We start from the raw sequence: 14,740 nt of genomic DNA on the forward strand, positions 1-14,740 counted from the left end.
CCCCCTGCTCCCCTTCTGAAAGTTCACCGGATAAAGCTTTGCAGTTTGCAGAAAATGTTGACAGACATGAGGAGAAATAGAGAAGTTGCACTTGTCTGGTAGGAAGAGATCCCTGCAGGCCGGGGAAAAATAGGGACAATGTTGCAGGACACTGCGGTTATGTGCTGCCGGATGATTAATCAGAGGCTCCAATCCCACCCAAAATATGCAGGAAACAGTCAATGCAATTAGCCACAAGGGAAGATCCTTACAAAACATGTTAGGCGTGCAGGCAATTTCTCATTTGCAAACCATAATTAATTTGATGTTTAGATTAATTTCTTATGTTCTCCCAAAGGTGCAATGAAGGCATTTTTCCATTACAATGAAGTTGATGGCTTATCGGGGAGATAAATCTAAATGACAGTTATGCTACTGACTTTAACCAAAACTTTAACAATGGCCAAACACACAGGAAATAGCAATTTTAAAAAAAAAAATAATTAGCATTATGGGATATACCATGCTCGGTAACCCGTCGCTGGCAGCTTTTAGAGGAGAGTTAAGTTATTTTTTGTTAATAGTTAATGGGGCGCGATAAGTTGTTGAATACTTTAGCGGAGGTAGATATTTGGTGGGCTGAACTAGTATTATTGAGAATGCAGAATATTCCTGTACTAGGAGCTGGGGCTATTAGTGAAATACAAAATACTGCATCTGGCCAATATTAATGATTGTAAATGTAGTGTAAAATCAGAGAAATAGACCCATCAAATTACACAAATGTGTATATCTTGGTTACATATAAAATCAGAGAATGGGGGTTAGACAGCTTCCATTAGGTGTGTATATATATATATATATATATATATATATGTATATATATATATATATATATATATATATATATACACATACACGAGTATGGCACACCATCGTATACCCCCCACTTACACCACTCTCTCTGTGTGTGTGTCTATATATATATATATATATACTGCACGGTAGCTCAGTGATTAGCACTTCTGCCTCACAGCACTGGGGTCATGAGTTCAATTCCCGACCATTTTCTTATCTGTGAGGAGTTTTTATGTGGGTTTCCTCCGAGTGCTCCGGTTTCCTCCCACACTCCAAGAACATACTGGTAGGTTAATTGGCTGTTATCAAATTGACCCTAGTCTATGTGTCTGTGTTAGGAAACTTAGACTGTGAGCTTCAATGGGGCAGGGACTGATGTGAGTGAGTTCTCTGTACAGCGCTGCGGAATTAGTGGCGCTATATAAATAAATGGTGATGATGATGATGATAGATAAATATATATATATATATATATATATATATATATATATATATATATATATATATAATGTAAATGACTGGACTGTGACAGTGTTACAATGAAGGCAGTAGGAGAAGTGGCTGTTTGACATACCCTGTACACCATCCACTTCCACCACTATATGTATGTATATATATATATATATATATATATATATATATATATATATATATATATATGTATATGATATCTTATCTTAATCAAGATACTTTCACCCATAACTAAAATAAATTGTTTTGGGTGGAGTTCACAAAGATAGGATAAAATACACACTTTTATTTTTTTATTTACCTTTTAGCCCGTCATTACCCTTAGCTGATGGATCCTATTGAAGGCTCTACCGGTCCAACTCTCCCCTCCTCTCTCCTACCACCTTTTGTCTGTTTATTCAGGCAGTGATACTATAGATGTTTCCCTCCAGAGAACTTCCCATTCCAGAGCTGCAGTACTAACTCCTTCTAAAAGCTAAGAGCACTGTTGTCAATGCTCCTCCCATCAATGGGAAGATCGTGGAGGAGGGGCATCGACAACACAGCGGGCTGTTCGAATGAGGTGGTAGAAGGAAGGAACACAGCTGCCCAAATCTGGATTTTTAGTTTTACTCTGAATACTTCTTTAATGGAGTCATAACTTCATTAAAATTGTACAAGATATAGCCATTTAATAGGTTAATCTGGTTAGTATCCGCTCTGTTATTTCCCAGCTTGCTCAGCATCTAGGCACTGGCTGGCAACAAAATTGTGTTATATAACATATATCAACTCTGCCACCAACCAGTACCTATTTCTTAGAATTCTTACATAGAAACCTTTTTCTCATTAGTTTGCAGTCCGATTGCCTGGAAACTGCTTGATACGTGGCCCAAAGAGATTTCCTTGCGGACCAGACAGAGTTGCAGACGGGTGTATTTGCACTGGGGACCAGCAGCATCATGAAATTCAATTATTTCTCTTATTGGGGTAATAAATAGAAGGAATCAATGACACCAGTGGGTGACATTGGAACGGGAGTGCAGGTGTCTCTATAGTGTGGGCAGTTCAGGCAGAGAGCTCACATAAGGTCCATCTTCGGCAGCCAAGTGTCACTTCAAGTGGAAAGTTGATTTCTTCTTTGTGCCGACTGGTTTAAAGTTCCTATCTGATGAGCTCCACAACACAATGGAAGTGAATTGTTTTAGCAAATGACCTTGGTAGCTCACTAAGATATTATTAGAAGAGAAAATGTTATTATATACAGGGCTCAATTTGTGCTGGAACGCAGATCTGGTACATAGCGTAGCCCCATGCTCATTAGTATTTAAAGACTTTTTTAATGTCCTTCCGGCATATGTCATAAGGTTTTGAGTTCTTTTATTTTTTTCCGTTTTTTATCTACAAATTAACGCTGATGATATATTTTACTTTACTACAAAAATATAATAGTATCCCGTAATATTGCACACAAAAAAATATACAGATATAGGATTACATGGTAGGCATGTAGAAATGTTCTGAGCAGGGACTTCCATAATTTGGACCACCTAAAAAAATAAAAGTTACCTTTAAAAAATCCCCCATAGTTCTTCATACCGCCCGGGTCTACACCTCTATAAGGATAATTCCACCCAGAATTAGAAAATATGTATTTTGGTTATATAAGTTAAACAATAAAATGTGACTTTTCTGTACCACATTCTTCTTATTTGGTGGGTACTGCGGTACCATTGAAAAGTCCAGAAGGGGATGCCAGCTCTCCTGCTTAGGCAGCTTTTTGCAATCTTCCAGCAAGGTTGTCGAAGCCCCTCCCTTGTGAGCTCCACATACATCTGAATGTCAAGTTCACCAGGGAGGGGCTAACACAACCCCACTAGTAGTTTGAAAAAAGTCTGCCCCAGCAGAACAGAGGATTTCCAGCTTGTCACCATTAGAGGCAGGTTTCCTGTAGGAATTGAGGATCAGGGAAGAGTAGGGAAGTGACATTTTCTTGTTTAACTTAATTACACCCAAAACTGAATTTTCATAATAGCAGTGAATGTAACAGGAAGCTATAGAAAGCTACGCCTGTTTGTATGACATTAGTATCCCAAAGTGGTAATTAATTTCTGGATAATGGCGTTTGAGAAAACAAATTCATGACTAGTATGAATTTTTCGTTTGATAAACCCAAGGGGGATTATTGTGCATAGATTACTCAAAGTGCAATAACCACCTTAACAAACTTGCAGGTGAATGCAGATGATTTGGGACTTGATCCAAGATTCAGAATAAAGTATTTATAATCATTTCAAACTTGGAAATATAACAACAGCAACTAACGAAATCTGTTGACAATGATTGTTCAGTGTTTTTGGATACTTTCTATGGAGGAAACTTAAGAGTTAGTGATGGACTGCAGGTGGATCAGGTTTACTTCGTATATAGCTATATAAAGGCTCTTTCAGTTTCATATGTCAGCCAGGGGTTTTTTAGACACTTCCACTATAGGCTATGAATTTTTTGAAGTCTTCCGTTCCATCTCCTTCATTATTGAATGGCTGGGTTGAAGCTGGAATTGATTGCCGGTGGTAATGTAACCAATGTCTGGAGTTGAGTTAAGGGTTTGACATAGACTTGTTAGAACTATTTCTGATACAATGTTGCAGTGCCCATATAAACAGACTCCCTCATTAGCTGAGCAAGTATTTTTTGTGTCTCCTCCATTGCTGATTGTAGGTAAGACGTTGATTAGCTTCGGTTAATTAGATGTGTCTTGATCACCGGTGCTGCTTTTTAGGATATGCAATGTGAAGTACCCATGCTCATCCATCTATCTTTGCTTTCCTCCTCCACATGGTCATCCTTAATGGTTTCGCTGTATGTGTGTCGTTTCCTCAGTAACCTTCGGCTTGTTAAGCCCCCGCATTGCTTCATGTTTTGACAGGTTTTGTGAGTTTTGACAATCCTGCCAGTGCCCAAGCTGCCATCCAGGCCATGAATGGGTTTCAGATTGGCATGAAGAGGCTGAAAGTGCAACTCAAGAGGCCGAAAGATGCCAACCGCCCTTACTGAGACATTTCAGGAGCCTCGGGAAACAAGGACTAGCACAGGTAGGTAAACAGGAGACACGACACATGGTGAGACAGCAGAAACAGAGGGTAGGGAGGTAACCAGATGGAAATGTGTATGGGAAATGTAACTTGTACGAAGTGTGTTTGATCAAGCACCTAGAATATTCATTCTTCAAACTAAGTGGTTGCCTACGGGCATGTAGGAGATGAAGAGAGTAGAGCTAGAACAACCTGTAGCTCTTTGACAAATAATATATATTACTGTGCCTGAAATGACTGTCAACATTTGTTCATGCCAATGGAAGTAAAAGCTAAAGAGTCTGAGTTGAAGGGGTAAGAACCCACAACAGCTATCGTAATGTGGTCAAGAGACTGGTTCGGTTTCGTACCTAGCTGAAGAGGTCTTCACAGGGTAGGGTTTTGAGCTGATCCCAAGACACTCACTTCCAATCCTCTCCAGCCATGTACCTACCTCTGCTGACCAGTTCCTCGATAGATGTTGCGATGCTGTTGGGAGCTTCCTACCCCTTTAAGAGATTACAGATCTTGTTGGAGCTTTGCAGTGACTCGTACGTTCCATAATTTATGATCATCTGAAAGATGTACACGTAAATGTGTCTATATATGCCTGCATAGGATCGTATCTAATGGTGTGAAGAGATATTAAGCAGTGCCACACACTGTGCTAGAGCATAAAAGTCACGAGCGGTAGGGAAATTATCCATAGTGTGTTTTTACAGCCTTGTAAATCTCACTCTATGTGTATGCTGGAGCTTGTCTGTGTCGTGCATAAAATTGCCATTAAGGTCAAGTTTGCAATCAGCTTAGCCTGCAAAGGCCAGTAGATGGTAAATATAGAACACTTCAGTCTTGGCTTTCCAAGATCGCTGAGTTTTCTTTCAAACATTGGTGAGTGAAAGTCATTTACTAAAGTGCAGTCATGTTTTGCACAAATGCACCCAATTGTACATCGAGAGCATATATAGGCTTATGGGTTGTGCCCCCGTGAAAATGATCCGCGTGGTTTAGCGGACTGAGACGGAAATCTATATTTATCACTCGCCCTCGCTGATAATACTTTTGGATAACTCCCTTAAATAATACAATATTAAATACAACTTTTATATTTTTCCTCATGAAATATTGCCTATTCAAGCTTTGTTTGTCTTAAATCAGTTGTGAGAGTAAAGGGACATCAGGACTGTGTTTTTACATGTTTTATTGTCTTCATTAAATTCCTATTTGTGGGCATAAATTAAAGTATAAACCATACTTGCCTACTCTCCCGGAACATCCACGGAACTCCCAAATTTTGGGAATCCTCCCCGACTCCCTTCCAGAACCCACCTCTTCTTTTTATAAGGATCAGGGCGGGTTCTTGACTTCACTTCATCACAACACCCCCCGACCTTTGCCCTTTGGACCTCTCTTCTGGGATCTCACCGAGACGAGGTCCAAAAATTAGGAACGTTTGTTAGAGACTTCTACTAGATCTCCGCTCCATGAAGACATGTAAAAATCAGGTTGTTTTGCAGGGGAGACTATATATGAATTCTCATCCTCTTAATTTTCATTTAAATCTCTCATCCTACAAAATAAATTCTAATTTTTGCAAGTGGATGAAGAGTAAGGTCATTTCGTGCATCGAGACTGCATTCAGTAAGGAACACCCAGCTTCTCCTATTATATAGCGCAGAGGCCATGCGGTACCATACAAATGTGCGCAACTGTGCAAAACTAGTCACATAATATCACAAAGCGTCATTTCAGCCACAGGGTTGCATTTTTGCAGTTTGACAAATGAGCCATAGAAAATATCTTGTGTGTTTAGTGTTTCCTGTCTGCCTGTTTGGTGGCATTGTCTGTATCTGATACTTGGCAAGTGTTGCTGTTTCGTACCCTCTGTTACCGTCTAGCGGTTGGGAACTAGCCCTAATTTCTGGGAAGAGTGACAGATTTTAAATATTAGTCACTAATTGGGCCATCTGAATGTCTCCTTTTTCAATGATTTGTTAAAAGAAACTTTATACCCACCAACTGACAAAACAAATTGTCGTTCGTTTGCCTTCCCAGTCACTGGGATAGATTGTGACAGCCAGAGGACCTTTGACATATCTTAGAAACTGTTAAGTAGAGAAGCTGATTTGTTGAAATACCAGAAATTATTATCACCGATTTGCAAATTTGTATTATCGAATGGGATCATCGCTGTCTACTTTTTAGACTTCTCCTCTGTGATATCCGAGATCGTTTTCACGACGATACAATTTGCATCTTCACAACCTCGCCGTTGCTCAACACACAATTTTCACCATGATGCAGCAGAGGGGGGCAGGGCCAAGATGGAGCGGTTCATTGCGTTTAGCGTTCACCATGGCCCTGCCCACCAGAAAGTGTTGCAGGTTTCAGGAGGGTGACCTACTCTCCGGGAAATCCAGAACGCCCCAAAGTGTGATTAGAGCATAGGATTAAAGTTTGTGAGGGGAGTTTACCCTTAAATGCACTGCTAACTTCTCTAGTTGTGTTTGGTAAATGCCAATCACGGTATTAATGTTCTGCATTAGTTGTTTTGAGCATTTTATAATGAAAAATGATTTTGTTAAGGAGACGTTCAATGGTCAAATCATTGTGGAAGTTGTAGTTGTCATATGGAGGTTTTGTTTCCTGCTCGGAGAGATACATCAGCCGGGAATGTGTCTAGACATCAGAATCAAATGTTGCCCCCAGGATCTGTGCATCCGGCAATGGTATTTGGATGACCGGTATAGAGGTAGTGGATGGGAGGGTGGATCGCAGGTGTGTATCTAACCAGCCACTGGTATGACCGGACCACTGCATTCTTCTATTTAGGGAAACAGTAAAGGTTCTTTTCAAACTCCTTAATTTCCGGAGGGTTTTCAATAACCAGAGACTCGTTATGTGCCAGTTTCATCGGGAATTCATATTGTATTTCTCAGTCCACACCCATAAATGTTAGTTTTTCATGACAGATGGGTGTTACGGCTGGAGGTCTGTAGCAGCCGCCTTTGCCATAAAGCTCACAGGTACTTGGTCTTAACACTAGCGTAGTAGAAGTTTATGTGCAGTACCAAAGCGCAGAGGTAGGAGGCAGAGAACCGGAGAACAGAAGACAAATACCAGAACAGTCCAATGGTCGAGGGTCCACAGCAAGCAGGTTAATCAGGGACAGGTCAAAGGTCAGGGCTTGTTGCAAACAAGGAACATTTAGATAAATGAAGCCAAAGGTCAGCAGCAATCAGAGTTCAAGAGCAGGCTCCAGAAGCAAGCCCAGGGTCACGACAGGAATCAGATAGAATTCGGGCAGAGTATCCACAGGGGCAGGTCAGCCAATGTGTGGCACAAACGATATAACCGGCAGGGAAGCTAAGTCGTCCTGGCCCTTTAAGCAGATGGACCAATCCAGTGAGAGAGCACCTAGGCACATACCACACCTCCCTAACCAGACACAGGAGGCTGTTAGTACATGAATAAGATGTTGCTAATGGCTGGGAGGCAGCGGCAGTGTGGGGTGAGCAGCGTCCACAGTCGCCCTGACAATGGCCAGGATGTGTGGGCAGAAGTGACGCCCTGCCTGCCAGGGCACCGCCGGGACACGGCCCAAAGTATCTTGGATTCTCAGCGTACCCTTTAACTAGTAATATTTCAGGCATTGCCCGCTTGGCATCCAGAGTGCAGCAGGGGGCTACACTGAGACTCCACCTACAGGCAAACCATAGTTGCCAACAGATCCGAATTTCCAGTCCCAAGTTTTGAAGAATTCACAAGAAATGTCCCTATTTTACCATTTTGACCAACCGCACAGTACAACTCTCGAATTCTGTCAATTGGACACAATTCATACTTTATTTTTTTCGTTTACAAACTTTATAAAGCATTATTTGTTAACAAGTATCTAAAAGCCACACACATTACATTATAAATAACTGTTCCTGAGAGTTATTTTCAGATGTTCACAGACTGTTTTACTCTTGATGGAACTCATCAGTGTAGGATGGGGATTCCTGCTCAGCATGTGACCTGTTACTGATGCAAACTCAGCGAAACAATGAAAAGTCAGGGATAGTTTGTAGCAACTGCTTAGATTAAATTATTTGTACTTCTCAGAAAAAATGGTCTAAAATAAATCATAGATAATTATATATCTACAGGAAGAGACACCATAAGTGTGAAAATAAAAGAGATGTTATGAATATGCTATATAAACTTTATTGAGAGGCATTATCAAAATATCATTTTAAATGTGTTGTATTTATTATAAACGATTCATTATTTTATATGTGTTGCATTTGCATTTTCTAGAAAGCAGTAAGAGCTGCAGGTTACAAATACAATATACGTAATAGCAATAAAATGTGTTAATACGACAAAACATTGTTGGTCTTAGTGGGGCAAATTCAGCACTTCATGTACCGCATTGTCTACACCCACTGATATATACAGATATGGCCGCCATCAGGAGGGGGTACAGGGCATACCAGTGTCAAGGACCCCAAGTCACACCAGGGGGCCCGGACTTGACAGTTATTTGCTTTGCCCTTAATTTGAATGATATCTTCTGATGATAAGCATTGAGTAAGAATATTCTTATTTATATACCAAATCAGTTGTTGAGTCCCGTGGTATCTATTTCACTTAGTCCAGACCAATATAAGAAAAAATAGAGAAACAAGCGTTTAAAAAATGGACCCCACCATTTCTGCTCTTTTGAGTGCGGGGGCCACTATGAGGCGGTGGGGGCCACATGAAGGCAGTAGGAGCCTTGGAGAAGAGGGGGATCACTGCCAATGAATCGGATACTGCAAAGTTATTTCGTTATTTTGATTCTGATCTCCATATAATCACACATGACACCAAGAACCAAAATCTGAGTCTAGTTTCCCATGACCGTGACCTTTATCCCATTCTCCAGTATGGGCTCCCCCATTCTTGTGGCGTATTACAGCTGGGGCTTATTACCCTCTTGGCTGGTAGCTCTGGGCCGCTTATATTTGTGTATTAAGCTGTTACACAGAAAACAAGACGCTGAGAGGCTGCCGCGGTGCGCCAGTGAATTCCTCTCCCTTTAAATGACACTTGGTAATGACGTTAAAGACAGATGAACCCGCGCTCTAAGGAAATTCAGATTGCTTCTTTAAGACAGCGCTGGGAACGGCTAACGCCTTGAAAAAGACATATGGAGGAATAAAGAAAGACAATTAAGAAATCCACCAACTAAATCACAGCTGACATGATAGATTCTTTAAATATAACTGTGTTTGAGTTGGAGTCAGCATTGTGTGCAGTTTGTCGAAGATGGATGAGGGAATCTGGGCTGCTAATTTGAGCCTAAGTGATGAACACCCGTCTTCCCTCCGTGGCATTATCTCCAGTTTAGTTTCTTAACCCATTCACAGCCTGCCAGGCGTATAACTTAGATCCAAAATAGCCGTTTATCTAACAATTAGCTCATGGGGGTTTTAATACATATTAGATTATTAATTTATTCTCAATGGAGGACTTATCGAATGATAACTGAAACACATTGTATAATTTTCCAAGCTTAAAAGCACTTAAGTGTAGAACCAAACATACGTTCATTCATTAGCAATTATTATACTTCAACAAATTATTATTATTACTATTTATTTATATAGCACCACTAATTCCACAGCCCTGTACAGAGAACTCCCTCACATCAGTCCCTGCCCCTATTCTCTAACACACACACAGACAGACACTCAGACTAGGGTCAATTTGTTAACAGCCAATTAACCTACCAGTATGTTTTTATAGTGTGGGAGGAAACCGGAGCACACGGAGGAAACCCATGCAAACATACAAACTCCTCACAGATAAGGCCACGGTCGGGAATTGAACTCATGACCCCAGTGCTGTAAGGCAGAAGTGCTAACCACTGAGCCACCATGCTGTCCACATATAATATATTTATTCAATAATACCATAAAATAAAACCACAGCCACTAGAGGATGTGTCTGTAGGGCCTTTCAGCTTAAACACACTCATAAGCTATCAGATGCAATCTCCGTAATACTGCACACATACCCCACAAGTCAGAATGCGGGCACTGAACTGGGGGCCACGGGTGAAGGCTTGCTTGTCCGCTGGTGGACCATTGGCATCTGCATCACTAGCTTAGAGGGTACGAACAGCATCTCAATGAGAGGAGCGGTCGAGGTTCAAACATGGCCGCCTCCAAGGAGGAGATTCAGGCTGTTTAAATGATTAAAAAGTTTTTGGAATCTATCACTGGAAACCTCTCAATATATGTAATATATGTAGAGCATGAAACTCATTATAATATCTCACCATAAGCAGCATCTTGTTTTACTTTAGGGCACAGAAGCTGGTGCAGTAATTGCAGCTGTCCAGCGTTCTGTGTTCAAGTGACCTGACCGATTTTCATTTCAAATATAAAGTTGGATTGATGCTGACAAGTGACAACAATCAGTCACTAATCTTTAAATTAATGTGAGTCTGACATTTGATGACGTGGTAAATTACCCACTCTACTTCTAGTATCTCCTCCTTATCAGACAAAGAAAGAATCCATTCTTTAGCGCAGGAAGACCAGGCCGTAGCGATGTCACCTGTTTGCAGGCCCAACGCATACATCGCCTTCAATATAATTTTGCCAATATCATGATATTTGTAAATCCTACCATGACGGCTGTTAGCTCTTGGACATTCAAATACGATAACTTCTGAGTAATTACACGGTGATGTGACCTGGGGAACAAGCAGAGCAAGTTATCCTTTGTAGATGGCATTGTGCTGGGTATTTTATGGCCCATAAAGTGTGGGGCAGAAAGGTTTGCATTTATTTGTCTTTTTCTACAGTCCCCCTACCGACGGTAGCTCTAGAATGCAAATGGTAGGAGTACGGTACGGCCTATGGGAAATATGTAGAACAGCTATCACATGACCTAGCAGCACAGACGTACCTGCACTTTAACCTCATTGACGACTTGCGTAATTTGTAGGCCTTTCCAGGGCAGGATATATTTATATTAATAGATAGATAGATAGATAGATAGATAGATTTTATAATACATATACAAAGAACATGATCTTATTTTTGAAATGAAAAGGTTGATCGTGGCTCATCCAGTCGCCTTCCACCATCATTACTGCCTAGTGTGACATCACTGCCTATTATGTCCAGTGCTCAATCACTTCTTAATGTGGTTTTCAGCCTCTTACTAACGCCTGGACAGGATAAATGGTTCTTTATGGGTTCTCCCATTCACCACTGACTTCAAAAATTGCATTTAAAACTTTAGTACATAGCATGGTCTGTTTTTCAAACGCGTGAAAAGTGCACAGGAAACACATTCAAAATGCACCACTGAAACGCATTTATATAAACGAGCCCTTAAAGTCCATCAGGCTCAGAGCTAACCCCGCTGGTGAGGAGAAGAATCACCTGCAGTGCAAAACTGAATTTCCCCTTTCCTGTTTTTATCCTTAAAGCTGCATTATCATCTACGTAAAATATTTTACTTATATGCCCCTCCTCCTAGGTGGAGTCCCTAGCATACCTCTTCCCCTAGGTGGAGTCCCTAACATACCTCTTCCCCTAGGTGGAGTCCCTAACATACCTCTTCCCCTAGGTGGAGTCCCTAACATGCCTCTCCCCCTTGGTGGAGTCCCTAACATGCCTCTCCCCCTAGGTGGAGTCCCTAACATGCCTCTTCCCTTTGGTGGAGTCCCTAACATGCCTCTCCCCCTTAGTGGAGTCCCTAACATACCCCTCGCCCTAGGTGGAGTCCCTAACATGCCTCTCCCCCTTGGTGGAGTCCCTAACATGCCTCTCCCCCTTGGTGGAGTCCCTAACATGCCTCTCCCCCCAAGGTGGAGTCCCTAACATGCCTCTCCCCCTTGGTGGAGTCCCTAACATGCCTCTCCCCCCTAGGTGGAGTCACTAACATGCCTTTCCCCCTAGGTGGGGTCCCTGACATGACCTTACTCCTAGGTGGAGTTCCTAACATGCCCTTACTCCAAGGTGGAATCTGTAACATACCCCACTCCCTAGTTGGAGTCCCTAACATGACCTTACTCCTAGGTGGAGTTCCTAAAATGCCCTTTCCCCTAGGTGGAGTCCCTAACGTGCCCTTCCTCCTAGGTTGAGCCGGTAACATGCCCTTTTCCCTAGCCAGGCCTTAGGGACTGCTACATGCAACTGTTCGTCTGTATTACAGAACGCCCCCAGGTTTTGGCCAATGCTGTGAGAAGAACAGAGGAACCCTGGGATTGTAGCATGTAGTAGCCCCTTCCGGCTTTTCCATAGAACGTATCTTAGCTTAAATTGCTAAAATATCCAGGGTCATATTAAGATATTACGTGTCCTGGATTTAAGTCTTTGATTAATATTTTGTGCAGGGCCTTCTTAACAGCACTATAGGCCCCCAAGCAAAGCAGTGTACGGGGCCCTACACATATTAATTGTACAAGATATGTATTCGCAGCAATATAGCAGATAACAGCTGATACTGAGGTGATTCGTCCACTTAAACTTTTTACTAAAGATTGTTTGAAGGTTCTGAATAAATCTCCCGGAAAAAATATACTGTACAGTTGGCAAGCCTATGGGGCCCCTATGCTCGTGGGGGCCCCGAGCAACTGCCCAGCATGCCCATGCGTTAAGATGGCCCTAATTTTGTGAGTATACAGTACTTGGCAGAAAATAAGAAACGTATTTACGGAATTGTATCCCTGAAAATGAAAAGCTCAGCTGGAGTCCAGAGTTTAGATTTTTCTCATCCCCTCCAGAAGTTTCGCTGTACGGTGCTGTTTATTTTCCGTACAGCCTGAATATAAATGTACAGCAGCTTCTTCCTGTAGGGAAGTAATAAAACACAGAGCAGTACAGAAACCGTGTACATTTGAATAAAGAGAGCAGGAATCACAACAACATCATTTACAAAAAATACCTAATAGTCCTTGAAATTGGGAATATCTATTTTTCATTAGATAAATACATTGTGCTTGTGAATTATTTTCATTCTGTCATGCATCGTGTTTTATCATTCTCGTTTTCAACAAAAATACATTTTGATTAAAATAAAAAAAACACGCAATATATTTTTTCTCTTTGAAATAACTTGTTGTGTTGCAGTTTCTCTTTTGGTGTATTGCAGTATTTTTCAGGGTTATATTTTCTTAAAATAGATTTAATTTGAGCACAATAAATTAAGTAATATAAAAGAATAATTTGTGCATTTCCTAATTGTGCTAATTGTGCCATCACTAGCTAAACCAAAGATGATGTTGTAGAGTGTCAGCTTACTTTGGGATGTCAGAACTGCTGGGTTTCCTGAAAAGTTCTGAAAGTCTGTTAATGTGTAGGTGCAATATTTATTTCCATAACCCCCCAACATTGATAAATGAAATATCAGGGCAACTTAAGTCATGACCCTGATTCTCCCAAATTGCGCCTCCTATCCACACAAACATGCCCACTTTTCGCGAAGCTCTGCCCACTTCAGTGTAACCTCCTTCCCTTTCAAGATCTGTAAAACAGGACTCCTGAGGAAACACTTGACTTGTGCGCATGGGAAATGTGAAAGGAAAATGCAGAAAAATCATCCAACCCGCTTTTTGAGCACCCCTTTATCCTTTAGAATTTTTCCCCTAAAATATTGCTCGGTTTAATTTTGTTTATGGCTTAATGCATGGGAGTGAGGGGGCATCAGGACATTCCTACACATGTCTCTTTTGTGTTTTTATATATTAGTCAAAGTGCACTTAGAAATTTGATTCTCTGCAGAATTGAAACTGGGAGGTTCAAAATGTGTCCCAGGGATGAGTCTCCCAAACTCCAGGACCTCAGGGTGGCAGAAAATGTAAATATGTCCTGGGCGTGATAATGCGCCTCCTAAATTTGAACTCATGTAAAGAACAGCAGATTAATATCTTGGTTGTACGCGCACTCATGCAGCTAACCATATTTAGCAACAACCAGCTCCGAATCACCCAATGAATACTTTTGTACCCCCTGCAAATGCCATCAGTTTGGTTGGAAGATCTGTATGATTTATCATAAATTTGGGCAAATGTTGGCACTTGACACCAGAAAAAGCATTCACACATCTGTTGTGGCCTTGCGCAGCATTGCAGTTTTGGAAGTAGGACATAAAAACATAGGTCTTGCAAAACAAAAAAAATCCCCCTATGCACTGCCCACATTTTGCCAGCTTCACTCTTGAATGTAATTGCCAACTCTGCAGCCAGTTTTCCACACATCTACTGTCCTGTAAAAATAGATGCACAGTCCACAAAAATAGTTTTACAGGTAAACATGCAGTTTTCAAGCACAGTCCCTACAGTTTGAAGATGATCCGCCATTAAGCACGTACAGTACATTATATTTCGGTTT

The 14,740-nt window shown here is 41.3% G+C and overlaps 2 protein-coding genes across 2 annotated transcripts in view; both read left to right on the forward strand.

Annotated features, from left to right (window-relative positions):
- The window catches only part of TPGS2 (tubulin polyglutamylase complex subunit 2), a 1,173,328-nt gene that overhangs the window by 894,015 nt on the left and 264,573 nt on the right, over positions 1-14,740 (forward strand). The gene's annotated exons all lie outside the window — the stretch shown is intronic.
- The window catches only part of CELF4 (CUGBP Elav-like family member 4), an 814,373-nt gene that overhangs the window by 788,935 nt on the left and 10,698 nt on the right, over positions 1-14,740 (forward strand). The window contains 1 exon segment of the mRNA XM_075186292.1: positions 4,217-4,382. Within this exon segment, the coding sequence (XP_075042393.1) occupies positions 4,217-4,344 (128 nt within the window). The 3' untranslated portion in view covers positions 4,345-4,382.

The sequence above is a fragment of the Mixophyes fleayi genome, chromosome 1 (assembly GCF_038048845.1).
Source record: "Mixophyes fleayi isolate aMixFle1 chromosome 1, aMixFle1.hap1, whole genome shotgun sequence".
Taxonomy (NCBI): Eukaryota; Metazoa; Chordata; class Amphibia; order Anura; family Limnodynastidae; genus Mixophyes; species Mixophyes fleayi.